Source organism: Microtus pennsylvanicus, chromosome 12 (genome assembly GCF_037038515.1).
Source record: "Microtus pennsylvanicus isolate mMicPen1 chromosome 12, mMicPen1.hap1, whole genome shotgun sequence".
Lineage (NCBI taxonomy): Eukaryota > Metazoa > Chordata > Mammalia > Rodentia > Cricetidae > Microtus > Microtus pennsylvanicus.
In genome coordinates, this window is record NC_134590.1 from 25,517,554 (window position 1) to 25,545,502 (window position 27,949).

Consider the following 27,949-nt stretch of genomic DNA (forward strand, 5'->3'; position numbering starts at 1 on the left):
ACAAATATGCAGGCAAAACATCAATGCACATAAAATCAGAGTAAACAAACCATTTTTTAAAACGTTTACCAAAAGATTTGTTACTGTTCACTGATGCCCATACCAATAGGATGGATTTATTCTTTGTAAGATTTCTTGTTTTGGGGGGGGAGGGGGAGAGGGGACTAGGGGGAGGGGGCGGTGTGTGGGAGGGGGAGGGAAATGGGAAACCGGGAGGAGGCGGAAATTTTTTTCAACAACTAAAAAAAAAATAAAACAAAGATTACATAAAATACAAAAAAAAATTCTTGTTTTGTTTATGTGTATTTTGCTTGCACATGTGTATGTGTATGGCATGTACGTAGTGCCAGATCCTCCGGAACAGCAGTCACAGGCAGCTCTTAGCTACCATGTAGGTAGGTACTGGGAACTGAACTCAGTGCCTCTGGGAGAACAGCTAGCGCTTTAACTGATGGGCCATCTCTCCAGCCTCTGACTGTCACTGTTTAAACAGAGTTCTCCCAATCCCACCAGATTTGTAGTTTTGCTGGGAGGGACAGGAGGTAATTTTAGATATTCAGTTTAAAAGAAATTCTTAGATATATCAGTAAGGAAGTGCGCCATAAATGCCAACATCTGGAACATCTTCACTCCAGTGAAGGGATGCTTTCCATACTGCACGCACACACACGCGCACGCACACACACACACACACACACACACATTTCTGTTTCCCATTTCCCTCCCCCTCCTCCCACACACCGCCTCCTCCTCCTACTCCCCTCTCCCCCTCCCCCCCAAAACAAGAAATCTTACAAAGAATAAATCCATCCTATTGGTATGGGCATCAGTGAACAGTGAACCCCAGAACTACTGGTTAAAGGCATACCCAAAATATTTACCAGAATGTTAATACAGATGAAATTTAGACTTAAATAACATATTTGAAATGAGGTTTTCTGTGGCTTAGCAATGACAATACAAATCGCTGCTACTAGAGTATGTATGTATCTCACCATGGTGTCTTGGACCAAAATTCTCAAATTGCAGTAATCTCATGAAGATTCTGTGGGTAAACTTAAGAAAACTACCTTTGGCCATAGAGATGTAATGGAACCCTAAATGACACTCATTCCTGTAAGAGGTACTCAGTCTCACCAAGACTGTTCTCTGGAGAGCTGTGTAAATCGTTCTCAACTGCCCCCATCTGTAATCCCATAGGGCAGGAAAGCCTTGTAAGGACTCACTGAAGAAGTGTCAGAGATAATGCTCAAACACAGCAGCACTTTTATTAACAAGGACAGAGTAATATGATCACAAGGAAATAGAAGTGTAAAATGAATGATAGCGTGGTGGCATAAACGAGCACTGAACATGAGACACCCAGGTGTGCCTCTCAACTTTGAGCAGGAAAGTGGCCTGCTAGCCATGAAAGACAAGAGCAACATTTACACCACAAAGCGACTGCAAACCACATTACTTTGAAGAAAGTAATGAAAGGCCATGTCCCATAAAGAAAGGGGTGCCATCTGAGTACTAGCTGGGCCAAAAGCTCTGGTGAATTTCAATATCGCCTGTTTCCTCTTAAAATAAAGAAGTCAAAGTTTATGTTCTGATTAAGAAGCCCAAACCCATTTGCCCTCAGAACGCTGGGTCTAAGTGACAACTACTTGTAACATTGATATATCTTCTTGAGGTCTTCAGTGGAACTAAATCAGCATGTTAACATAATCTGAGGATGAAAACGACAAGGGTACAAAGGAGCCAGTCAGATGTATACACATACACACATGAGAGCTCCAATTCCAGTGTCGCAGGACAGAGGATTTATGGTGAAAATTATTTTAGACACTGAGTCTTTCTGGCCACTCATTTACTGAGATCCCTTTTCATCACATGATAGCTCTAAACAAATACTTGGAATGCTCAGAAGATTCCACCTTTAGCCTCCTAAGACATAATTTAAGGTGAGACTTGAATAGGAACGCGTATCTTCACACTAGTTTCCTTAGATAGCGTGCCTCATGATCCGTCTTCAGTCTTCTGTAAAGCTATTTGGTACAAGTAGGCCAAATCTGATTAGACAGTTTGAGGAGGACGTCTTCCCACTTGAAGTATAAGAAGTCATTTCAGGACTCGGGATGGAGGAGGGAAGCTCTGTGCGTCTTGCTGTGTTACCTTTATTATGTTCCTAATGTCACTGGCACTGGATTAAGAACAGCCCGCGACAAGTACATCGTCTTCACCAGCCACTTTTGCCTCCTTTCTTCTTCTTCTGTTGTTGTTTCTTTTTCGTTGCTGGGGCCCCCGCAGGTTTCTGGTGTCTTGGGGGCACAATGTTACTTGTAGAGGAAGATATCGTTGCTGCACTGCCAGGTCTTGGGGAGGTGGGTGGGCTGCTCACAGTTTTACTGGCATCTCTGAAATCACCAACCAGAAAGGCTTTTAGTCATTTAGAAATATAGGACAAGGCATAAGCATATATGTGCATGGATTTCACTTTTCCACACCTAATACTTCCCTAAAACTATTCTTTTTTTTTTTTTTAAAAAAATAATTACTTAATTTTATGTGCATTGATGTTTTGCCATGGGTGTCAGGTCCCCTGGAACTGGAGTTACAGTTTGTGAGCTGCCATGTGGGTGCTGGAGTTGAATGTGGGTCCTTTGGAAGAGCAGACAGTGCTCTTAACCGCTGAGCTATCTCTCCAGCCCCAATTCCCACACACTTTAAGGATGGGTGCACCCTACCTCTGTCTATTTCTTCTGAATATTTTTAAACCACCTAAAACTAAAGAAAATGTAATAAGTGCTACATGACAAATTTAATAAGTTAAAAAAAATCAACTTTAAATGACTTATAATTCTATGTAGAAAAAATTCACATTTTAAATTCTTCTTTCTAGGTATCACCCCTCTATCACACAATTAAATGATTCATTATCTTTAGTTTCAAAACTAAACGTGATTGCTAGGCTGGTCTGTGGTTTGTAATACTAGGGCATATGCTAGGCAAGGGCTCCATTACTGGGCCATTCTCACAGCTCCTAGAATAGTTAGTTTTTAACAATAAAATCACATAGTTTTTGTATCTGTAATAAAATCAAACACTGTATTTTCTTCCTTTCATATATACTGCAAATATTTATCAAGGCTGTAGGACTGTGTTTCTCATACAGCATATAAACAAAAGTCTTCCTAATACTTGAGTCAGATGAACTACACTTGGGGGACTTCTGTTCCTCAGCCACAACTCACAGTTCAGAGGAGGTCCCTGCAGTCGCTCCCTGTGTTCCTTTTCCAATCTGGTCCTTCTTTTTACCCTTCTTTCTTCCTCGGTAGTAAGACCGTTCTCGCATGGGTAGCCATCTTTCTGGATCTGGGGTGACTTTTGGGTCATAATTCTTAGGCAGCTTTCCTAGAAATGATTGTTAAATGAGAAATATACCTAGAATAGTTTCAAGTTTGTTCAAACAACATGTTCATGACTTGGGATAAACACAACTGAAATTAGTATGAGAAAGCCTGTCGGTTTTTGATTTTACTATGTAGCCGGGCTGGCCTTGTACCTGTGATCCTCCTATCTCTCCCTCTGGAGTGCTGGGATTGTAGGCATGCACCATGTTCAGATGTCAAGAAAATTTCTCTTGAAACAGTGTCTCACTATGTAGCCCTGGCTGGCCTAGAACTCACAAATATCCCTATATCTCTGCCTCCCTAGTGCTAGAATTAAAGGCTTGAGCCACCATGTGTAAGGGAAAAATATTTCCAGATATAACTTTACAAAAATTTATAATTTTTATCTAATAAAATGATACATTTTAAAGAAAGAATGGGGCACTAATATAGGAAGATCACAATTGTGCTACTGAAAGTATGTCTATATGTCAGGTAAGAGTAAGCTGATACCCAAGTACTGGGACAAGAAATGAAGAATAAGTGAGACTTCTGAAGATAACGGACTAATGCAAACATTAGTTTGTAAAATTTCTGTAAACTCAACTATAATAGCAATAACTACACATTTAGAACTTGAAAAATATATGGACTTTTAATAATTCATTTAACTAAGGTTTAAAAATCTATCTCAAACAACAATACAGAAATCAGAGTGTATTTTTTTTCAAGACAAGGTTTCTCTGTGTAACAGTCCTAGCTATTCTGGAATTAGCTCTTGTAAACCAGGCTGTCCTTGAACTCACAGAGATTTGCCTGCCTCTGCCTCCCAACTGCTGGGATTAAAGGCGTGTGCCACCACCATCAGGCCTATTTTTTCCTTAAAATCTTACCTTTCTTTTTTTTCTTCTTCTTTTTCAGATCTCCCTGTCTAAAAAGAAATTGAGATTCATTACATCACTGTGATAGAACATGGTTCATTCCATGTGTGCAAAAGAGCAAGCTGGGCATGTTTTCATAAAGGTGCATGTAAGACTTGGTGCCAGTCTAAACTAGCTGGACTGTTAATTCAGTCACACGGCAAACTTTTCTCTTAAGGAAAAAAAATATTTATTATGTGTGTATGATATGTTTGTGGGTTCTCATGTCAAGGCACATGTTTAGAGGTAAGAAACTTTGTGGCATTGGTTCTCTCCTTCCACCACTATGTGGCTTCTGGAGGGAAAACTCCAATTATTAATTAGACTTGCAAGTCAAGTGGCCTGTATGAGCCACCTCACTGGTCTTTAATTCCAAGTCCTGCCTCAAGGCTTCCGGTGCTGGAACCTTCTGAAAGTACCTCCAGGCCTGGCTGAAAACAATCTTAAAATGACATACATCAGCTTTAATGTAGAACTCTTTACCCTAGAAATATTATCTATTCATTGAAAAGAGCTATCATGCCTAAATTACCCAGTGTTGTCTGAGGTTTCTGTCACGCTCAGTCCCGCAGCTGTTCAGTCCCAACAAAACACACAGAAGTCTACGTTAATCATAAACTGGTTGGCCTATTAGTTCAGGCTTCTTATTAACTAATTCTTATATCTTAAATTAGTCCATTATTCTTGCCTGTGTTAGCCAGATGGCTTGGTACCTTTTATCAGTGAGGCAGTCTCATCTTGCTTCTTCTGTGTCTAGATGACACCTGACACCTGCAGACTGAGCCTTTCCTCTTCCCAGAATTCTCTTGTTCTCGTCACCCTGCCTCTACTTCCTGCCTAGCTACTGGCCAATCAGCGTTTTATTAAAAACAATATAAGTGACAGGATACAAGACCACTGTCCCACAGCAAGCCAGTTATCCTGTAAGTAGTGTAAGCGGTATATAAAGAACCTAAAAGTACAGAAGTCGAATAGTAAGTTATTATACAAACAAAAACCTATCATGCCCTCAGGAGTTAACTGTTTGGCAAGATTTTAGAGAATCAAGAACTCTCTGCCAGAGAACATGGATAGGCAATCTTTTAGGAGGATATGGAAAATAAGTTACATTGGCCATGGCACTAGAAGAGAGGATGGATGGGATACCTTTCACTTATTCTGCACTTTTTATTTCATTTTAAAAGATTTATTTATTTCTTACATTTTTGTGTTTTGTCTGCATGTATGCCTGTACACCAAAAGAGGGCACCAGATCTCATTACAGATGGTTGTGAGCCACCATGTGGTTGCTGGGAACTGAACCAGGCCTCTGGAAGAACAGCCAGTGCTCTTAACCTCTGAGCCATCTCATCTACCCCTACTCTGCACTTTTGTTTTTTGAGACAGAGTTTCTCAGTAGCTATGGAGCCTGTCCTGGAACTTGCTCTGTAGACCAGGCTGGCCTCGAACTCACAGAGATCCACCTGCCTCTTTCTCCCAAGTGCTGGGATTAAAGATGTGTGCCACCATCATCCGGCTTACTTTGCACTTTTTAAAGATTTATTTATTTAATATGTCTGCATGCTCAAAGAGGGCACTAGATCTCATTATCACAGTCATGAGATGATGTGGTTGAACGGAACTGAACTCAGGACCTCTGGAAGAGCAGCCAGCACTTTAACCTCTAAGCCATCTCTTCAGCCTACTCTGCACTTTTTAAAGATAGGGTCTTGTGCACCAGCTGGCTGACTTGGAATTCACTATAGATCAGGCTGGCCTTGAGCCACAGAGATCCCTTGCCTCTGCCTCTTGAGTGACAGAATTACAGGCATACCTGACCTGTTTTTGTTGTTGTTTTCCCTTAAAAACACATCTTATCTAGCCAAGGCTGGTGTCCAATTGACCCCCGGCCTCTCTTTCCCTAGTACTGGTGGTACAGAAACGTGCCAGCACGCCTGGCTCATTACGTAGAGAAGGACAGCCTTGAATTAGTGCCTGCCCCATTCTCTCAGTGTTAGATTACAGGGTGCTGACACCATGCCCAACGACTCTATCTTTAAAAACAAAGTTATTTTGATGGTGCTAGGGCTCAATCTCAAGGCCTCCTGCAAGCCAGCCAAATGCTCTAAGACTAAACTACACCCCTAGCTTTGTTTTTCAAAATTTGAACCTTAAAAATTTGTTAACTTTTGAAATAGGCAAAGCAGTTTACTAAGTATACTGACAAAAATAAAAAGTAGGTACTGGGAAGAAATCAAGAAAAAATTTCAAAGTCATTATTAAGCACTCTGAGAGTTACATCTCTTTGTATATTTATGTGTGAGCAGCCAAGAACTGCTAATCAGGAAGCTAAGGCTGAAGAGGTCTCACTCCATCTCTCACTGATATTCTTAGGACTTTCCACCAGGGACACTTCTAGCAAACCTACGTGAAATCTCCACTCCAATTACTCTCTAAATGTATTTGTTAACTGCTTAATTTTTGGTCAAGGTCTAAGATAAACATGGTAGAGCTTCAAAATAAACTAGACCTTTGCTATTTAATAGTATAAAGAGCATCAATAATGTCTAGTGAATTTACTATACTGATAATTTGAAGCTCAAAAGTCAGTGTAAGGCCATCAAGATAATTCAGTGGGTTAAGGTGCTTGCCACAAAGCCTGATGACCTGAGTTTGAGCCTTAGAAACATAATATAAAGACAGAACTGACACCCCCCCCCCCCAATACACAAGTTGTGTTCTGACCTTCACAGAAGTGCAATGGCACAGGAATGTCTCCCTCCACTGAATAATTAATGTAAAAAGAAAGGAGTAGCTGGGCATGGTGGTATATGCCTTTAATCCTAGCACACAGAAAGCAGAGGAAGGATGATCCCTGGGTTCAAGGCCAGCCTGGTCTAGGCTACCCATGGAAATATAAATCATCTTTGTAAAAAAATGCTACAGTTTTCCAGATTCCATCATTTTAGCTGATTCAAGTTTGAAGCTTTTGGGAACACCAAAATAAAACAGAAAAACATAAAAAAAGACCATTTCTCAAACAAACAAACAAACAAAGAGTCGGTGTACAGGTGGGACGTGGCTGTAGCATGAGGAGGTGGAGGAAGGAATTGAAGCCATCCTCTGCTACACCTCAGTTTGAAGCCAGTCTGGGCAACATCAGATCCTGTTTCAGGGAAGACCAGAGAAGTGGGGTCAGGGCACAGCATGCACATAATAGGCTGGGCATCTCACCAGATGAAGACAGAGAACACTGAGCACCATCTTCAGGCTATCCATGTGAACACAAAAACATACAACCACACAAAATCTCTAAAAGAAAGTCAACATGTAGTATAATGATTAAGAGAAAAAGAATCTAGAAGGGCCAATTGCTTATGTTAGAGAAAAAAAATTACATAAATAGATAGCACTTTAGAATTCACATTAAGAATTAGACTAAATTTATTTTGTCCCCAAAAGCTTGAAATTTGAAGTCAGTTGAAGCAATGGAATCAGAAATACTGTAGCATTTGAGGCATCTTTTAAAAGGTTTTTTAAAAAGATGAAAATAGGGGCTGGAGAGATGGCTCAGAGGTTAAGAACACTGGCTGCTCTTCCAGAGGACCCGTTTTCAATTCCCAGCACCCATATGGCAGTTCACAACTCCAGCTCCAGGAGATCTGATACGCTCACATGAATATACATACAGGCAAAACACCAAGGAACATACCGAAAAAACAAAACAAAAAAGTATAAAAGAAACATTTAGTATCTTCCATGCTCTGTTCATTCTGAATCAAAAATAAAATCTTAAAACATTAAAAAAAATATTTCATTGCTGGGGCACGATGACACCCATCTTTAATCCCAGTACTAAGGAAATAGGTGAATCTCTGTGAGTTCAAGGTCAGTGTGGTCTACATAATGAATTCCAGGCCAGTCAGGGCAACAGTGAGGCACCTGACTCTCCCCAAAAAGAGGAGGCAAGAGGAGCTCCAGGGCCAGCCAGCCAACCAAGCTATGGTGAAGAGATGAGCTGAACAGGTAAGCTCCAAGAGGGGCTGTGGAAAGGTCCACATATGAAATGTGTACTCAAATACATGCACAGAAGATTCAAGTTTTTATTCCTAATGAAATTTCCGTTTTTGTCTTCAGACAGGGTCTCATTTAGCTCCAGATAGAGGAACTGGCTGAAGCTAAAGATGACTTGTGTGTCACTTTTCCAGTTTATGTGATGTTAGGGATGGATGAACCAGAGCCTCCTGGCTAGGCAGGCACTACCAACTGAGCCATATCCCAAACCATCAAAGTTCTCTTACATAATTTTAAATTATGTAAGTCTTAGAAAATATTTTAAAAATATTTTGAATTAAAAACATTACCCTTGTTCCTTCGGCTGATTATCTCCAGTAACCTTTCCACCCTTCTTCCGAATGTACGTAGCACCAGGAGAATTTTCAAGAGCCTCGACATCCACTTTTAGTGACATGCTATCCGACGAGGGCAAGTGTTTACTAAGACTGGAGGAGGAGAGGGGTTCAGGAACACAATATACACAATTTGTCTGTCAGGACATCTCTGCCAACAGAAAAATACTGTCTTTTCCTGATGGCCCTCATCAAAAGCAAAACATATTCTTAAATCTTCTACAGAAAACCAAATCACATCAAATCCAGTCTATATTCCGAAAAGAACAGTAACTCGGTAGTGCTGGAGTTCAAGGATTCCCAAGCTTCCAAATGCATAGGCTGTCTCAGAGCGGAGGCTATGCCTAGCAGCTTCTGAGCATCTGATATGCAGCTCAGTTCTGGGGACACTGCTATGTCAGAGACCACAACTAGCCAATCAGCATATGGGAATTGTTTTTGAACTTGGATTAGTCTTGAACTCGCCATATGGCTAAGGACGACCCGATTCTCCTGCTCCTGTCTTCCAAATGCTAGGACTGCAGGCACACACTACCATGCCTGGTCTTCCAATCATCCTATCAGCATTGTTTGTGATGGGCATGTGACCCCCTTCCCACTGATAGATCTACAGTCCTAACTTTTGCTTTGTCTAGGCAGAATCAAGTCTGTGAGCTACAATTTCTAATTCCAAACACAAGCACTAGCAGAGCTCCGGCGCTCCGTGGAGAGCTGTGCACAGAGGATACGCCTTCGCCTTCTCAGGATCCACAAGCGAGTAAGCAGAAATAAGCTGGGCTAGGGTGTGAATATCTTTTGAATTTTGCCTAAAAGAAGAAATAAAGTTAATAAACAGTTTATAAAACTGACACTAACATAAATAAAGCAATACCCTTCATATGAACAAACCACTTTTCAGGGCTTACTTCCACAGCTGTTCTAGGTCACTAACTGCCTCCTTCTTCCGTCCATACTTGAGCTTGAAGTTTGCAGCTTCTCTTATCAAGGACAAATGAGCAGGGGATTTGGGCTACAGGTTCAATAAAATAAAATAAAGTCTTGAGTTAAATATCTAGCCAGTCAGTAAAATTCTATTTATCAGCCCTTTAAAATGCACCTGCTCACTAAATTCTTCATCTTAGTTTTACTAAGTATGTAAACAAGTAATCATCAATTTATGAACTAGAACACAGTCCATTTCTATCTCAGTCACCTGCTGGGAATGGAGGTCTGTGTGAGTGCACCTGCCTAGGATGCCTGGGGTGTGGTTCATCTCTACCACTAGCAGAAAAAACCCAACCAAACAAAACAATGTACTCCCAAAATCAAACCATAAAAGATATGGCACATTCTCAAACACTAATTCAACACAGTACTTTCCAAAACTGATGCTGATAGTCGATAACCATGTAAATGCAATGTGTGTGTATGGTAATGTGTATGGATGCATGCATGGTAGAAAGCTGATACTACCCATGCAGAGATCGACACTGGAAATAATGAAGATGCCTCTATCAGATGAGACATGATACACACTCATTCCAGACACTGCTGTTCTAATAACCAGCCATCCCTACTTGACTTTCTGAGTGTGTGCACACGTGGACCTACACAGCAAAGAGTGTCTAAAAATACGAATGTACTGCTTTGCTTCATTTTGTAGCTGTTCCCTTATGTCTAACAATTTTATTTGAACCTGGCACACTTTACAAAAATTAATGAGTCTAGTAGCTTTCCATTTTTAAAAGAGTGACTCAGAATACTTGGGTTCTCAAAATCTTAGTTCAGGAGAATACTTTATTTATGGAAAAAAATATGCCCTTATAATACTTCACCCCGTTCCCTTACCTGATGGCTTTGATACCACTGGATAGCTTGTGTGAAGACCTCAATGGCACTATCGATATCTTCCTCGTGGCTGTACATGGTCACTAAGGCAGACACCTGTCCAGCAAAGGAGAAGTTAATGAACAAAATGCTCCATTCACTCTCAGAACATAGTTTTTAAAAATTAAAAATGCTAAACACTAAAGAAAAATTGATGGGATCTATGCCAGTACCTAGTTCACCATAAATGTTATTCTTTTTAGAGAATATAATGCCTAGAAATACTTAGAAAAATAAGGTCTTTTCCAAATATGAAGGCATTTATCTATAAATTGGACTTCTTCTAAAGTAGTGTCAAGTTTTGTAAGATCTGAACATGAAAAATAAGCATTTTGATATACAAACCATCTTGCTAGACATTCAAGTGTGTGATTAGGGAGCTTCCAGCATGGCTGAACTGGAATAAGACACACATCCCCTAAGCTGTAAAAGCTTACCTAGTGAGCGTGTGGGGAGCACGGAGACCCACACTACCTGTGTGCACAGGTAAGTGCTGTGCACTTAAAGGAACAGTAAAGGACAGGAAACAAAACAGCTGCATTTTAAAGACACTTTGGTAAACTGACATAGTCTGACCACACTGGTCAGACAGAGATAACACAAGTGTGCTGGCCGGTCTTGAACATCAGCATGACACATCTGGGAAGCAGGAACCTCAACTGAGGCACTGACTGCATCAGACTGGCCTATGGCCATGCCTGTGTGGCATTTCTTAACTGATGATTGGTGTGGGCAGGCCTAGTCCACTGTGAGTGGGGGTCATCACTGGGCAAATGGTCACAGACAATATAAAAAATGTGAGCCTAGAGTACAGCAGTACATGGTGTCCCATGGCCTCTGCTTCAGTTCCTGCCTCCAGGCTTCCCTTAATTACTACTTTGGCTTACTGTAACCTGTAAGGCAAATGAATGAACTCTTTTCCTACCCAGTGGTTTTGGTCAGTATTTTACCACAGCGACAGGAAACTCTGACTAGGTCAAGTCACCAGCACCGGTGAGATCCCGCAGTTGTTCAGAGTATAACAAGAGAGAACTTGCACAGCCTCTCTGGCAAAAAGTCCAACAGCTCAGATGAAATTTTCCTTATAGCAAAAGGCCAGATTTTTCAGTCATATAATGGTATAATTATAATAGAAAAAAACTGTAGCACAGGCCTTAAAATATGGATGAAGAGAAAGCACCGTGAAGACGGTGCACAATTACCAGTGCTGTGTCCAAGCTGTGCAAGAGCCAGAACTGTGAAGAAAACAGTTCTTAGTTCAATAGACGCAGGTCTATCACCACCCAACCAAGAGTGGATTACGAAAAAGACACTTCCGCACCTAGATAAACCCGCAATACTGTGAGCTATATAAACTCAGCTCTTTGAGACAAGGTTACTTCTGTAGTCTTGGCTGGCCTCAAACTGAAAGAGATTCTGCCTCCACTCCTGGTATAAACTACAGTATTTGAACAAAGAACTAAAATCTAAATTTACTGACCACTATTTTTTTAAATTTATTTATTATGGATACAATATTCTGTTTGCGTGTATGCCTGCAGGCTAGAAGAGGACACCAGACCTCATTATAGATGGTTGTGAGCCACCATATGGTTTCTGGGAATCAAACTCGTGTCCTTTGGAAGAGCACGCAATGCTCTTAACCGCTGAGCCATCTCTCCAGCCCCCACTAACCACTATTTTTAAGCTGTTTTAACAAAAACAAACAACAAAAACAATAAAAAAATTATAATGACATGATAATCCAGGAAGAAGAAAAAAATCCATATACAGGTCTGAGGTTGAAGCTACCCTTTATGGGTAATGTGGGGCTTAAACAAGACTTGGTACAGCTGTCTACCAGAGCACAGAATGAACTGTGTCCCAGATGAGGAACTGGAGCCATTCTAAATGCTAGTCCTGCCTTACCCATCCATGAAGCAGAAATGAAAGAACACTGAGAGCACAGACATGGAGATAGTAGCCCTCTCATGGTCTTCTGGGAGCCACTTGGGAACTTACCATGCCTGGCTTATGCTTTAACTCCTCTATGCTTCTCAGGATGAGACAAGCTTTGGAAATGTTGCCTAAGGAGATGGACACAAAACCAGCACCACAGTGAATAAAGCATAGTGGGGAAAAATACCAGAAAATTTACTTTCTACCATTTTTCCTTGGGAAAATGCATTTTGCAGTATCTCTGACTACATAACCACAGGGGACTTTGGACGGTGTACCCATTGCTCAGTTCTTAAGTAAGGAAACTGACTTGCTAAGCTTTGGCAACTGTGTTGAGTGTACGGCGATGCGACTATGTACAGAAACATGGAAAATAGGATGTCGGCTGTCTTCCTTGGAGCTACTGTGGAGACAGGGTCTCCTACAGCATTGCAAGTTTGCAGTTTGACAAGGCGGCTAGTGAGCAACTGCTGGAATCTGCCTGTTTCTCAGGGGCTGGAGGTTCATACTCAGCTCCGCATGCGGCACAGCAGGCCCTCACTGTCTCCCAGCCTGGAACCATGGCTTCCTACGGAGCTTTTATCCAAGTCTTGTAACTCCTTTTCTTCTTTTTAGACTGGAGCTGAAGGGGGGGGGGACTTCCCAAAGGGCCTTAAAACATGTTACTACAGACTAGAGAGTAATGAAAAACTGGTGGTATTAAAATTCTGATTTTACACTCACTGCAAATCTCAATAACCCAAAATTTCATCTTTAATTCCCAAACAATCCTCAATCTTGTTTCAACTACTGCCTCACTAAGGAACATTTTTTTTTCATTTTTCCTTTTTACACTTTTTCCTAAATGCCAACTGTTTTCTCCCAACCCATGAAATTTTCATCTCAGCCACTGTGGCTAGCTAAAATTTTCTGGACAATCTGCTACTGTCCACTGAGAACCTGAGCTGTCTGATGTCGACTTCTGTAATGTCAAGGTCCATGCACCTGCGCTGCCCACAGTCCTTTAGTTTTATCTGGCTAATATTAAAACTCACATTTCTGAAACAGGCCATTCTGTTCTTCTTAGTTTAAAATTCAAATAGCTACATGAAGAGAGCAGCTAGGTCACTGGACAACCAAGCTTAATTAAGAACAAACAAACCACAGTCTTCTATTGGGTAGCAAATATATGAGATAAGTTTCTGTGCTTAGCAAAGTAAACAAAAAAAAGGGAACAAGCTATGAAATACTGCAAAGTCCAAAGCGAAGGAGCGCTGTTCTCACTCTCAGAGGCAGGCTCTCTGCACGGGACAGCCCAGCGGAGAGCAGGAGCCTCAGGCTTGCAAGGACCTTTAAGGCTTGAGAATCATCCTAACAGCACAGGGAAAACCCAAAAACCAAAGAGGCCGATTTCCTCACTACTCAATCTGTTGGACATCACGTAGTCTAGTATGTTTGGAAAGAGCAGTTAACCTTAACCAGTGACCAAAGAACTTAAAAGTCAAACATTAATACCTTGAGAAATCTTCAATTGTGCCATGGTAAGCTTGATTTCAGCTGCATTTTCTGGATGTTGATCAGAAAATTCCTAAAATATTTTTAGTTGTGTGTTAAAAATACATGCTTAAAAGTGGCTTAGACAAAAAGTGAAGAAAAACCAGCTTACAGTCCACAACCCCAGAGACCCTAGACGACAAAGAGGACCCCAAGAAGAACATACATGGATCTATATAGAAATGAGAAAAAGACAAGGTCTGAGTAAATTGGGAGTGTGGGGGTCATGAGAGGGTTAAAAGGGGAGAAAGGAAGGGAAGGGAGAGAGGTGGAGAAAAATGTATAACTCAAAAACAAAAAAAAACATGCTTAACTTATACAACTGTAATATTATAATTACTTATCATATGTATGTAAAATTTCAAAGTTCAGCTTAAAGTATTAAACTTCTGGTTTCTGGACTTTATTTATTTATTTTAAAGACAGGACTTCTGCATAACTCTGGTTGTCCTAGAACTTAATCTGTAGACCAGGCTGGCCTTGAACTCAGAGATCTGCCTGCCTCTGCCTCCCAGGTACTGGGACTAATGGAGTGTGCCACCAACCTGGTTCAGGTCAAAATCTTACCTTAGGAGAAACTATATTCAACACTCATGCTTTATAGCAAGCTCTCTAAGTAGGTACGGTGATGTTACGATCCCTGCTACACAGACTCGCTTGTTTTAAAGAGACACATTCAACTACTCCCTCCTCACTGGGGGTCTCTGCAAGGCGATTTTCTCTCAGAATGGTCCTAATTTTATCCTGTCCATCTTCTCAACTATTACATTCATGAAACTCATATAATATATAACATTTACATAATATGCCAGCTGTTTCAGAATGCTAAAAACCAAGTCAGTATCTCCCTAACTGGAACTATGGAGTAGGACCCAATGAGGCATAAATCACTGAAATGGTCAAGCACGGTGTGGGACTATAAGTCTAAACCTCAATAAAGTCAACCCTCTAACTCATGCTGTATACACTGCCAAATGAAAACGCATTCTTTGGGATTTACACAAATATTTACATTACAACATATAAAAAAATCTGTAACTTAAAAGTCAACTAAAGCCACACTGGAACTTGGTCCGTAGGCTGTTACAGTGTATTGCACAGGCTTGCACATTGTAGTGTAACGAAACAGCTTTAACTACCTGATGCCTCACTAAGCATTCAAGCTCGATGTCTTTACCTGAAGCAGTTCTATTGCTTTTGTGTGTTGCTTTTCACGGCAGAGCTGGGCAGCTTGGATTAATACAGGCAAGAGACGCTCAGGACTCTGGGACTGCAAGCTGGCAGATATTTTTCGGCACTGTTCTGCCTAAAAGATGCACCCCTTATTAATAAGTGTATTAATAAAATTAAACATTAAATAATCCAAAATAAAGGGATGGAATAATCAGCTTGAATTAAAATAGGTGAAAAAATATGTAGGGTTAAACACATCAGTTTATAGCATCCATCTTGTGGTTTATGGTAAGGACAAAACTTCTAGTTACTGAGTTTAAGAGAGTCCTAAAAGCAGTAAGCAACAAGCAAATTCTAAATCAGTGGTTCTCAACCTGTGGGTCATGACCCCTTTGGGGGCGTCAAATGTCCCTTCCATGGAGGTGGCCTAAGACTATCAGAAAACATAAATATTTGTATTATGGTTTATAACAGTAGTAAGATTACAGTTATGAAGTAGCAGCAAAAATAATTTTATTGTTGGGGGGGTGTCACCACAACACAAGAACTGTATTAAACGTCACAGCATTAGGAAGGTTAAAAACCACCGGATTAAATGATCATCTGAAACCTAAGTTCCAGGTAAATGAAATTTAGAATTTCTTCCTAAAAGCAACACAATGAACAGAAAAGCCACGGAAATATATTTCTTGCTGAAACATCAAGAAACTTGACTCAGCTCTAAATAATAAAAACATTACTGCTTCTCATGTTTTTGGACTAAAATCCTGTGCTCTATGTATGAATTTAGAATTTAATTAGGAATACAAATAAAGAACTGAATCCCTTGGGGGCTGGAAAGATGACTTAACAGTTAAGAGCACTGGCTGTTCTTCCAGAGGATCTGGGTTCGATTCCCAGAAACCACACGGTAGCTCATGACTGTAACTCCAGTTCTATGGGAATCTAATAACAGGCAAACTCGTGGTGCTCAGACAGACATGCAGACAAGACACATAAAATAATAAATATAAAATAATTATTTTTTAAAAAAGAATTGTAACCCTTAACATTTCTAATTTGTGCTATGTACAGTAAAATGGAAGTTGGGTATTAGATCTGACTGATGTCTTTAATGATTCTGTTTTAATTCAGAAAGATTAGCAATGAAAGTAACAAAAGGGCTAGGCATATAGCTCAGTAGTATATGCAAGTCTGTGATCAATCACCAGCAGTTAAACAGGAAAGAGAACACCCCCTCCCACAAAGCTGCTAACTTTCTCTAAAGTTATTAAGTCCATATGCTTAGAGAATTACTTGTTTAGCAAAATTACTAAACTTATATGTAATACTAAAGAAGGAAAAAAGACGAAACAGATCATACAGATACCTGTCGTGCCTCTTAAGCCCACGTAGTACAAGGTCAGCCAGGCAACAGACTTATTACTTACCTGGTTTGTATACATAGCCAGCAAAGCTTTGTTAAACTCTATAGCTTGCAGCTGTCTCTTAGAGAGCTTGAACTCTACTCCTTCTGCATTGGTTAATTTTACTTTCTTCTTGGAGTCAAAGACATTTTGGTCCTGACAAAGAAAAGTTGCCCACCATTAGCAGAACTTCCACTTTGGCTTTTGTGACTCTCAAACGCCTTCTTTTTCCATTCATTTATTTCACATAAACACAATAAGAAAGGTTGGTTTTTGTTTGTTTATGTAAACACATATTCCTTGTCTACTTATAGCTATGGACATGCTGCCATGACATTCTTTACGGGAGAACAAGCTTTTGTTTCATCTTCCCAATGTTGGATGTTGGTTTTGAGACTTTTCGTTTTTTAGTGTTTGGTTTTCAGACAGGTCTCACTCTACAGCCTAAGGTAGCCTGGAATCCATAGCAGTTCCCTGCTTTGGCTTCTCAAGTGCTACGATGTCAGGAGTGAACCACTGTGCCTGTTTGTTTTGTACTCTGTAAGTAATAAATATGGACAACACAAACCCTAGTCACTTAAGACTACAAAGATACTGGGCAGTGGTGGCACACACCTTTAATCCCAGCACTCGGGAGACAGAAGCAGGCAGATCTCTGTGAGTTCAAAGCCAACCTGGTATACAGAGTGAGATCCAGGACAGTCAGGGCAGTTACACAGAGAAACCCTGTCTCAAAAAATCAAAATGACCACAAAGACACATACCTTTAGTGTCTATTAACCATGCCGTTTAGAATTTAGATGAGAAGTGAAGAAGGTGACAATCCTGCTTGAATTGTGGCTAAGAAAATCCCTAAGTTTCTGAAACAGACTCCACTTGTAGCAGACAATATGAATGTAGTACAGTCACTAATTCCCTTTCCTAAGTTCAACTAGGCAGCCACATGAAAAATCAATTTCTGATAAAAAAAAAAAAAAGAAAAATCAATTTCTGAAGCTTCTTTTTTTTTTTTTTTTTTGGTTTTTCAAGACAGGGTTTCTCTGTGGCTTTGGAGCCTGTCTTGGAACTAGCTCTGTAGACCAGGCTGGTCTCGAACTATCAGGCCTGCCTGTGCCTCCCGAGTGCTGGGATTAAAGGCATGCGCCACCATCGCCCGGCTGAAGCTTCTTACAGGGCAACCATGTACTTAGCACCGAGGCTCTAAATTCAAGCCCCAGCTCTTCATAATGAGGGTGAGAGGGGTAGAAAACAAAATTATCGAACATTGTGCATTTCTTAAGAAGGTAATACAACTAAGCCATAAAGCACTCTGTAGACAGTTTCTTTTGCTTGCAAGCATATTCTTATTTTTATTGCTTTGAGATAGTCATAGGTGGCTATAGCTGGTCTTGAATTCTTGACCTTCCTACCTAACTCTACCTCCCAAGTGCTGGGGTTATAGGTATGAGCCACTACTCCCAATACCCACGCTTTTGAATCAGGTATTATTACTACTTTTTATAATTCAATTCTTTATGTATGCCAATTTGAGATTTTTCTTTTTATTTATTTGGTTTTCCAAGTAAGGGTTTCTCTGTGTGACAGCCCTCGCTGTCCTGGAAACTCCCTCACACAAACAGCTTCTTTCAGTCTCCTACCATTGAAGATAAGGAACAACACGATAAATCAAACAGTTGATTCCAAATCTCAACTTGAATTGTTTTTCCATTTAAACAATGTTCCACATAGTAATTAATTTGAAATACCTATAGCCACTCCTGTAATATTTTACAGAGGGTAGGTGGGTAGGACAAACCACCTACCCATATCTTGTTCCCCATAACTGCCCTCCCCCCAATTCAGACTCAGAAAAGGAATATAAAACACCCATGTACTTAAAGGTCCAAACTACTTATATTTTTAACACAAAGATATTCTTCATTGTTAGCATAAAGTAAACAGTAAATATTTTATTAAATCTAAGGCCTACAACTAAAAAAGTTTTATTACTTGAATAAACATGGCAAAAACACCAATACTATGAGTTGAGAATACTTTCCATTATGAGTTTGTTACACCTGAATTTCTTTCTGTAATGGAAAAAAGAAAGCATTCTAGAAAAAAAGCTGGAATAATATGTTCTCAGCATAAAACACATGTAGAAAATCCAGAGTTCATACCTTATTAATGGTAATGATGTTATTTGCGATTACGGCAAGTAGAGCCACATCTGTTGGCCTGTGAACAAGCAACAGTTAGCATCAGACACACTGTCAACAACAACAAAAGCCTCATCCCCGGGAATGCTTCATTTCAACAACTCACTTCAGTTTTATTATCTGATTGTAGAGCTGCAGCGCCTCCTCGGTGCGACCCTGCAGCTGCAGGATATACGCCATCTGACCATGAATGATGGCCAGCTCTGCCTGTGGGTCTTCCTCAGTCCCATCCTAAGCAGAAATAAATAAATAAAAAGAAACAGCTACATATTTTTTTTATCAAGTATTGCAGACATATGAAATATACACAATCTTCATGAAGCTATGTAACTTCAGGAATCTTCCCTGAGAATCAGCTTTGATTTCAGAATTGAATTTCAGAAAACTGTTGAAGGAAAATGGAAAGGAGGTCTTGAACAAGTATGGTCACAGATGCAGGAATTTAAGGTATTAATTACTAAATGTATTATAAAAAAGTAACATGTGCTTTTCATGACTTCTCCCCAAATTCTTAAAAACTACTTTCTTGCAAAACCACATTTAAACATGCTTCTCAGGATTGGATAGCTCAGTGTTAAGAGCACATACTGCTTTTAACACTGGGACCTGAGTTCACTTCCCAGCATGGAGATCTGGCAGCTCACAAATGCCTGTAACGCTATATCTAGGGAATTCAAAGCTCTCTCCTGGATTTGCTGGACATATGGCAGAATGCTTCCTAGCATTCATGAGGGCCCTTGGTTCGATCCCCAATACCTAAAAAAAAATAGATGCAGATGGCTTTCTTAATTGATGCCCCAGATTAAGCTAATGTAACTTATATGCCGAAGGATTATTCTCCAATCCTTCCAGAAAGACTGGCAGGTGCATTCATAATGAATAAATATACAAAGCTATATTCTTTATCCACAAGTATACATATTCATGTATGTACATGTACCATCTTCTCTTCCCATCTACTTTGTTATTTGTCACTTGCTCAGAACCTGTTCATCAGGGTAGGCTGCACCTCTAGAGGGCTGGGATTACAGTGCAAGATGTACGCAGCATGCCCAAGAACCCAGCAAAAAAAACTCATTATCAGCATCCACAGCTAGCACTTCACAGAGTAAGCCATCTCCCCAGCACCCAGTACTTCTTTTACTAACCGAGCACTAAGCTGGTGAAAGTATACTGGCTGGGTGGGTATGAGATGCTGTTCCCAAATGCATGATTTCATTTGTGTTTGATAGAGAAATGTTAAAACTAAGAATTAAAGTAAAAGAAGAACAAGCGCAAAAAGATGCTTGTCTCAATACAAATCACACAGAATGCCCAGATTTGCTGAAGGCAAGTTCCTGAAGAAAATTACTATCTGATCAGATAAGAACCAAATGTATGCTGTCATCTTTCCCTCAAAGTTAAAACACAATAATGAAACCTCCCACTACTATTAGTCAAAACACAAAATTTGGTTTTATTGAATACTTACAGAATCTTCTGAAAATGAACGACGACAAAGATCTATAGGAGAAAAATGGTAAATGGCTTTAAAATTAGTATTGCTGGGCACTTCCTATTCTTTTCACAGTTCAAAGGGCAAAGCTAATTTCTGAGCAATTTTTAAGCAGTCTACCAATTGAGATACATCCTTAGGCCCAGAGTTTTTGTTTGTTTGCAACTGCTAATTTTAAATGTAGGTTTTGCTAGCATGTAGTATGTGCATCATGTGTGTGCCTGGTGGCTATGAAGGCTAGAGGAAGGAATCTGGTTCCCTAGAATGGGAATTACATATGGTTATGAGCTACCATGTGGGTGCTAAATCAAACGGGGGTCCTCTGGAAGAGCAGCCAGTGCTTTTAAATGCTAAGTCATCTCTCCAGCCCTAACACAGCTTTTTTTATGGGAGGACTAGACTAGGAACAAGTCATTCATTGCAAGGCAAGCACTTTACTGACTACGTAACTCCCCCCAGCTCCCATGACCTATCTTTAACAACACAGAAACTCATGCTACTTATAAACTCGTTCTCCTAAACATCCCTTCAGTTTACCTTTATGCAAAATTCTCTCTCTCTCTCTCTCTCTCTCTCTCTCTCTCTCTCTCTCTCTCTCTCATTTAATTCTAGAAATAGAATTCCTGGATACGGCAGTGCATCATGTGTGTGCCTGAAGCCTGTGGAGGGCATAAGAGGGTGACAGATCTCCTACACTATAGATGGTTTTGAGCCAAATTTTAAATCTGCTAAATTTAAATTTAAATCACCCAAGCCTTCTCTCTTTCCTCTCTCATTCCTCTCCTTCTTCCCTGTTTTCTTTTCTATTTTGGAGCTGGAGACTGAACCCAAAACCTTGTAGAATGCTAAATGTACCCCTACCACCCTGTTTTTAAATTAAAGGCTTCAAAGTATAAAATGTATGTAGAAAAATATTAAATGAGCCAAAATGTCCTTGAGTGGTACAGTTCATATGTGCACCTGTACACAGGAGTAATATGTATTGAGTAGAAATAATAACTAATATATATGGAATGACTTTTTAAAAAAATTTTAAACTTACGTTTATAAAATTTATTCTGTATGTGTGTGCGCACATGAGCATGTGTTTGTGTATCATGTCATGTGGAGGTCAGAGGACAACCTGTAGTAGTCAATCCTCGCCCACCATGTGGCTATCAGGTCATCAGGGATAGAGGCCAGCACCCTAACTCGCTGAGCTGATTTACTGGCCCTTCACTGGTTCAGGAATCATTTTATTATAATACTGTTTTGTTGTGAGTCAATTAATTTACACTTAGTCCTCATATTAACCCCTCAAAGACCTATTCTTCAAAATCAAACTTTAGAAACAACTTTAATTCTTCAACAGAACTAGAAAGATGGCCAATGAGAGATGGCTAGACAAATCTCTGAAAATCTCACTGCCCCAGTAACTTCCACTTCAGAATTTCACAAATATTAAATGCGATTTTTAGAGATTATATAGAGTTATGTATCCCACACTGTAGTTACAGAAAGCTTTAAAAACTCCCAACCTTCAGCTTTCTGTAGGATTTTCATGGCCTGGTTCAGCTGGCCTTGCCCTATCAGTGCACAGGCAGCATTGTAGCAGAGCTCATGTGTGCCTTCTTGGAGACCCAAGTTCTCCTGTCACAGAGAAAAACGTCAGTCAAACCGCAAGTACATGAATATTGTTTCATAGCTGCGTGATCAGAAGGATACTCACTGGAACCACCTTCTCCCAATTGCTCTGCGCTGCAACAACTGCCGACAGGTTTGTTTTCCGTTCCTCATCATAATCGTCCTGTGAGTTCCGGACAAGATCTCTGTACACAGCCAAGCACTCGTCATACCGTTCCAAGCGGTAGAGCTAAGGCCAAAACAAAGAAGTCAGAAGTGACTAAGGGTCTTGGTTTCAGACGCACTAATGTTTTCTGGAACCAGTAAGGAACATGGGAACACAATAGGAGCAAGTGAAAGGTTTATCTTTTGTATATATTTTTAACTAGTTTTGTGTGCTAATACTTTCAAGAAAAATTGCTTGTGATGAATCTTTGTTATAATATACATTTGTAGGTATTATAATACCTACATTTAGAAAGCAAGTTCTTTATCTTTCTATAACGATCTATGCAATCTATAAAAATCTATGTAATTTGGCTATCTGAATTACAATGAAGAAAAAAGGCCACACAAAATGATTACTAAGTGCCAGTAAATAGAAGAAAAATTAAATGCCAACTAAAGCCTTAAAATTTCCTATTAGTTCACTATATACAACCTTTACTTTCTGTTTCTCAGAAATTAAGGGTCACACAATATGATAGTAGTACCAAGTATATACAACACAAGTCTTGCTTTAGTCAGGTTGTTCTAAAAGGACGGCAACACGGCTGGGCGTGGCAGCACATGCCTTTAATCCTAGGAGGAGGATCTCTGTGAGTTTAAGACCAGTCTAGTCAACACAGCAAGTTCCAGGCCAGCCATAGCTATATACTAAGAAAGAACCTTCCTTCAAACAAAATCAACAAACAAGAAGGGCAGTAACAGCTGCTCCTCTAGACCCATTAGGCCCCTATGTGTCCAGAGACAAGTTCCTTCAAGTCCTGGAACCTACCTATAATGATCCAGTTTATACCTCTGTCCTCTCATCATTAACAGCACTTTCAGATCAGGCTGAATTTTGTCTGAAATCCTTTGAGAATATTTTCAGGGGCTGGAGAGACAGCTCTGTGGTTAAGAGTACCTGTTCTTGCAAAGGACCCAGGTTTAACTCCTACTATCTACATGGTGGTTCACAATCATCTGTAACTCCAGTTCCTGGGCATGGGACACTGTCTTCTGACCTCTATGGCACAAAGCAAGCATGTGGTGCACATACTATACATGGAAGCAGAATACTCACACATACATACAATGAATAAATCTAATTTTAACAATTTTAAAAACAGAATATTTTCATAGGGCATAGTTTTACAAATAAAATATATATTGCAAAAAAAGTCCCCCAAATTCCTACCTTTCATAATCATCCTATTTTCAACTTAGAATACTAGTTAATATTAGAAATATTGTCTCACCTATGTGCACAGCTCACTGGCCTTTCTTTACCTTTCTAACCAGAAGTTCCAATCTCATGCACTGACCTTGAAGAAATCTTAGCTTATAGAATGCTATACATACCACTCTTCCAGCAAAGAGCAAGAACAGGGAATATAGTCAAACCTCAAGAACTGGTTTGGTAGCTAATTCTGTTGAGATCAGGATGGGCTGGATTTCCTCAACCCTGCTCCATGTTAGGGCTAAGGCCATGCTTCCTTGGGATGACTGTCAACAAGTATTTAAAGCAGTAATTACCACTTGTCCGTAAAGCTCCTTTAGTTTGTCTGTCTGCTGGTTGGCACTTTCTATTGTCTTCAAGGCATTTTCAATTCTGTTCAGCCTGTACTCGCAATATGCCTTCTCAAAGGAGAGAGAATTACTGAAGAAAAAATAAATAAATAAAAAAGGATCTGATTATTATATAATAATGTAACACTCCATATATACCAGATTGCTCTAAGCCAGTGGTTCTCAATCTGTGGGTCATGACCCCCAAAGACAATCAGAAAACACAGATATTTACAATACAATTCATAACAGTAGCAATAAACAGTAGCTACAAAGTAGCATTGCATTAATTCTATGGTTGGGGGTCACCACAACAGAGGGATTATATCAAAGGGTCTGAGCATGAGGAAGGCTGAGGGCCACTGCTCTAAGCACTTAAGGCATGTTAATCTATTTAATAGTCAAAACAAAGCTTTCTGACTTCTCTCCCAAATCACACAGACTCTTAAAGAGGCACAAAGTACTACATTCATTTCTTCATCCACTCTTCTTTTTCGTGAATATTAACAAAACTGCTGGTATTTTGAAATAAGCATTAAAGATGGCAATCGTGGACTAGCTAAACCCATGACTGCCTTAGATACAAATACTCAAATGGTTCATCTTGACACACAGCTAGTAGAGTGCTTGCCTAGGATAAACCAAGTCCTGGTTCTATGCCCAGCACCCCACAACTGCATGTGGTACACATTTGTTATCTCAGCCCTGAGAAGTATGGGTAAAGATCAGAAACCTAAGCTCTACCTCAGCTACTTGAGGAGCTCGAGACCAGTCTGGGAGACACAAGATGCCAAAGAAAAAAGTTTCTTAAATCTTCCTAATAAGTTATATGATGCTTCTGTTTTTGTTCATGAAGCAAATAATTAGCAAAGGAAAAAATTAGAAGTAAAATACTGTATTTATAATTAACTGGCAAAGATAAAACCAAACAAGCAGCATTTAAATACCCAGATTTAAAACTCACCCATTAATGTATCTAAAGTTCACTTTGAAATTTCAACTAAAATCTCCCACTCAGAAAAAAATCTATCAAAACAAATGTAAAAAAGTAACCATTCAGGAAGTTCACATTCTGTGAAATGATAAATTAAATTAAAAAACCAACAAAAACTTAAACAACTGAAAGGTCTTGCCTAAACAATTAATGGAGTTAGGGCCAAAGGTCAGGCAAAGCCTGCCACATCACTTTAAAGCCTTCCATCAATTTAGATGTGCCTATGCTCTGACCTTATACATATCTATTGATGGATTCATGATTGCTTTCTCCCTCCTTTCCCCGCTCCATGAACTGTTACTCACGCCCTTCACCAAACTCCACCTTTGGAAACAAAACCTCAAACTAGGAACTCGGCCTCAGCATCCTGAGAACAGGATTATAAGCATAAATTATACACCTGGCTCTTTTCACATTTATATTCTGCATTCCTTTATAGTTTGCCCCTTCCTACTAGTTCAAAAGAAATAAAGCTGGGGACTGTGGCACTTACCTGTCATCCCATCGTTCATTTGGCTGAAACAGGATTTTAAAATTTGAGACCTACTTGGGCTACACAGTAAATTCCAGGCTATCAAGGATTAGACCCAGGACAAACAAACATGCAAATACAAAACAATGAAACCAGGGAAAACAAACAAAAAACCCCAATAAATGCTTCTGATGGTACAGTAGAACAGAACAAAAGTAACCACTGCTTCTTCCAACTTCAGAAAGACCCATCGCAAACAACAACAAAACAAAACAAAGGGGAAAGAAAAGTAGGTCAAAAGTATGTGACTAGTGGAAGCAAACAACGCTAACAAAGTATTCCTAGTAACTGGACAACTCACTGAACCACTTACTTGGCTAACACTTTGGTGTGAGTATTGATGACATTCAAGGCTTCTTTGAAACTTCCATTCTGAATAAGGCAAACAACTTTGCAGTGCAGGGCAGTTACGTCATCCTTGTTGATCTGCAATACTAGAGAACGATTTTAGGTAAGTCATTTTTAAATCCATTTCTTACCCAATTTTTTACTAAATAAAAATGGGAAGATAGCTCGCCTAACATATGTGAGGCCATCCAATTTCTAGCACTGCGAAACCAAAGGACAATGTAGACACGATTTATCTCGTGGAAATGTTACAAAAACTCAAATTTTCCTTTTCCCATAAGGAGATCAAAAAGATATACAAACAACTCAGGTGGCCTAGGCTGAATGCTAACAGAGGGTCAGTGTCAAAATGACTAGGATCATGGTTGTCCTTGCTCCTGGTCAACTACAGGAGTTCAATTCTCAGTTTACGAGTCAAAGGAATTTCTAGAAAGTGATATATATTGTTAAAATGACAGTCCTGGCTGGTTAAAGTATTACTGCAGAGGGTTACACTGCTAAGTATTGGTTGGAGGCCCAGTTAAGGGATAGTGTTAATTCAAGTAGAATCAAGGATTCAAATTAGTCGCTATTTTCCTCAATGCACTGTGGCCACCATCATTATTTTCACAGTAACTCAAAAACCCAAACGTGCAAAGTGTAGGTTACTGCTGTACCTTTTACATAACTAGTGTTTTGCGCAGCTAAACCGTTCGGTAGTTACATTACCAAGCCTAACACACAAGCGCATCTACTCTACAGAATTTAGCAGGGCCAAATTACAGGCACGTAGTGAAGAATAACAACGTATGGAAACTCATACTGAAGACAATTAAAATTAGAAATGATCACTTATGGGGGGTAAAAACACAGATCCGAGTTTTCTTCCTATGTAATTTTAAATGTTGTGGCACTTACGCGGAGACACACACACACTCACACACTCTGGCTAAACACCACGGGGGAGACTATATACGTGGAAACGAATAAATGGAGCCTTGACATCCACACCCCACCCCTTGTCTGCAACATGCTGTTACGTATCCAGCAAGGTTGCTTCTCCTGCCCCTACCCTTGCCCCAGTCAACAGGTTCCCTCCATGAGACTGTACGGATCAGTTCTCTCAAGATAACGAAGAAGAGTCAATTTGACGTCTCTGCAAAATCCGGCAGCGGAGAAGAAATCGAGATCAATTTGGATGCCGTACGGGACGCCGCGGTCTCTTTAAGGCCCCCCTCCCCCTCGGCGTCGGATCCCGCGGGCACGGAGGAAGTCCACGTGGCCTTAAGCAACCGAGCCCGGGCCGCCGGGGGCCGTGGGGCTGCCGCCCGCCTCCGGGTTTGGGGCTGCGCCGGAAGACGCAGCGATCCCCACGGCGCTGTGCTGAGGCGTCGCGCGCTGGACATGGACGGTGGCGTCCTGACAGCCCGGGCCGCCCCGACACTTACTCTTGTTGACGGTCTTGAGGGCACGCGTGAAGTCGCCGTTCTGGCCATAACGGTTCACCTCACTCCACAGCGCAGGAACAGACACCCCGCCGCTGCCGCCGCTCGCCATCTTGGAGGAGACGAGGGTAGGAGCGGGGCGACCTCTACCCCGGAAGAGAATCTCGAAGTTGGCCGGGCGGAGGAGGAAGTTAGGGGTTGCTAGGCGACTGGGAGTCGCCAGCGTTTAGGTCCCAGAGCTAGCGTCGGAAACCGCTCTTCTTCCGGTCTCCCGGCAAGAAACTGGTTTACCTAGTGATTAGCACTCCTACTCCCGACGAAAGGCGGCTGGAGGAAGAAAGGGTAGGGCTCAGGAGGGGCTCACCGAAGTTGTCCGCCCAAAGCCGCGCAGCCACGGTGGTGAGGCTGCGGCGGGGCGACAGGCTTCGGGAGAGAAGTAAAGCCCGTAAGACGGTAACTAAGAAACCCTCGGGAGTCGCGTGAAGGAGGCAGGTAGAGGCACAGCTTCTCGTGGGTGTTTCAGAATTGCCATTTCAGGACTTGGAACGGTGGTTAGAACCCGGGGCTGACTCTAGTGCGGACGCAAATGCGAAGGCACTGTTTAACCTCTTCGAGATCCAGTTCAGGAGCAGAGGGTTGGCGCCTAATCAGGCGAGAATGCCCGGTTCTGAACTGGATTCTACGATTTATGTGGATGCCACACAGTAAACTACTTCTTGGAGGACTTCCTTCAGGTACCTCTGTAAGTTCACATAGCCATTCTACATTCTGGTTCTAAGGGGTCAACTTCCTTGGGTGGCTATGGAAAGCAGGCCCATGCATGCTAAGTGCTCTTACCATCAGCTACGCACTCCGTACCAGACTGTACCTCTGAGCATTGATCCTTTAAGTATTTAAGTACTATCTTAATCTTATAATCCTGAGGCCAGAAACCTTATTTACTTTGCTGTCACTGCTTTTTATGGTAACCGGGGAGACCTGTGCCAAA

At 40.7% G+C, this 27,949-nt stretch overlaps 1 protein-coding gene across 1 annotated transcript; it reads right to left on the reverse strand.

Moving 5' to 3' along the window:
• Positions 1 to 1,243: 1,243 nt before the first annotated feature.
• Positions 1,244 to 27,119, reverse strand: Srp72 (signal recognition particle 72). Its single transcript, XM_075942917.1, has 19 exons — positions 26,965 to 27,119; positions 25,503 to 25,623; positions 23,631 to 23,754; positions 22,000 to 22,143; positions 21,809 to 21,920; positions 20,268 to 20,299; positions 18,903 to 19,027; positions 18,758 to 18,815; positions 16,623 to 16,754; positions 15,197 to 15,325; positions 13,981 to 14,053; positions 12,550 to 12,614; positions 10,510 to 10,605; positions 9,588 to 9,691; positions 9,411 to 9,488; positions 8,638 to 8,775; positions 4,268 to 4,305; positions 3,237 to 3,396; positions 1,244 to 2,399 (listed from the first exon to the last, which is right to left on the reverse strand). The coding sequence occupies exons 1-19, from the start codon at positions 27,071 to 27,073 to the stop codon at positions 2,222 to 2,224; spliced, it is 2,016 nt and encodes a 671-aa protein (XP_075799032.1). The 5' UTR covers positions 27,074 to 27,119; the 3' UTR covers positions 1,244 to 2,221.
• Between the last annotated feature and the right edge of the window lie 830 nt (positions 27,120 to 27,949).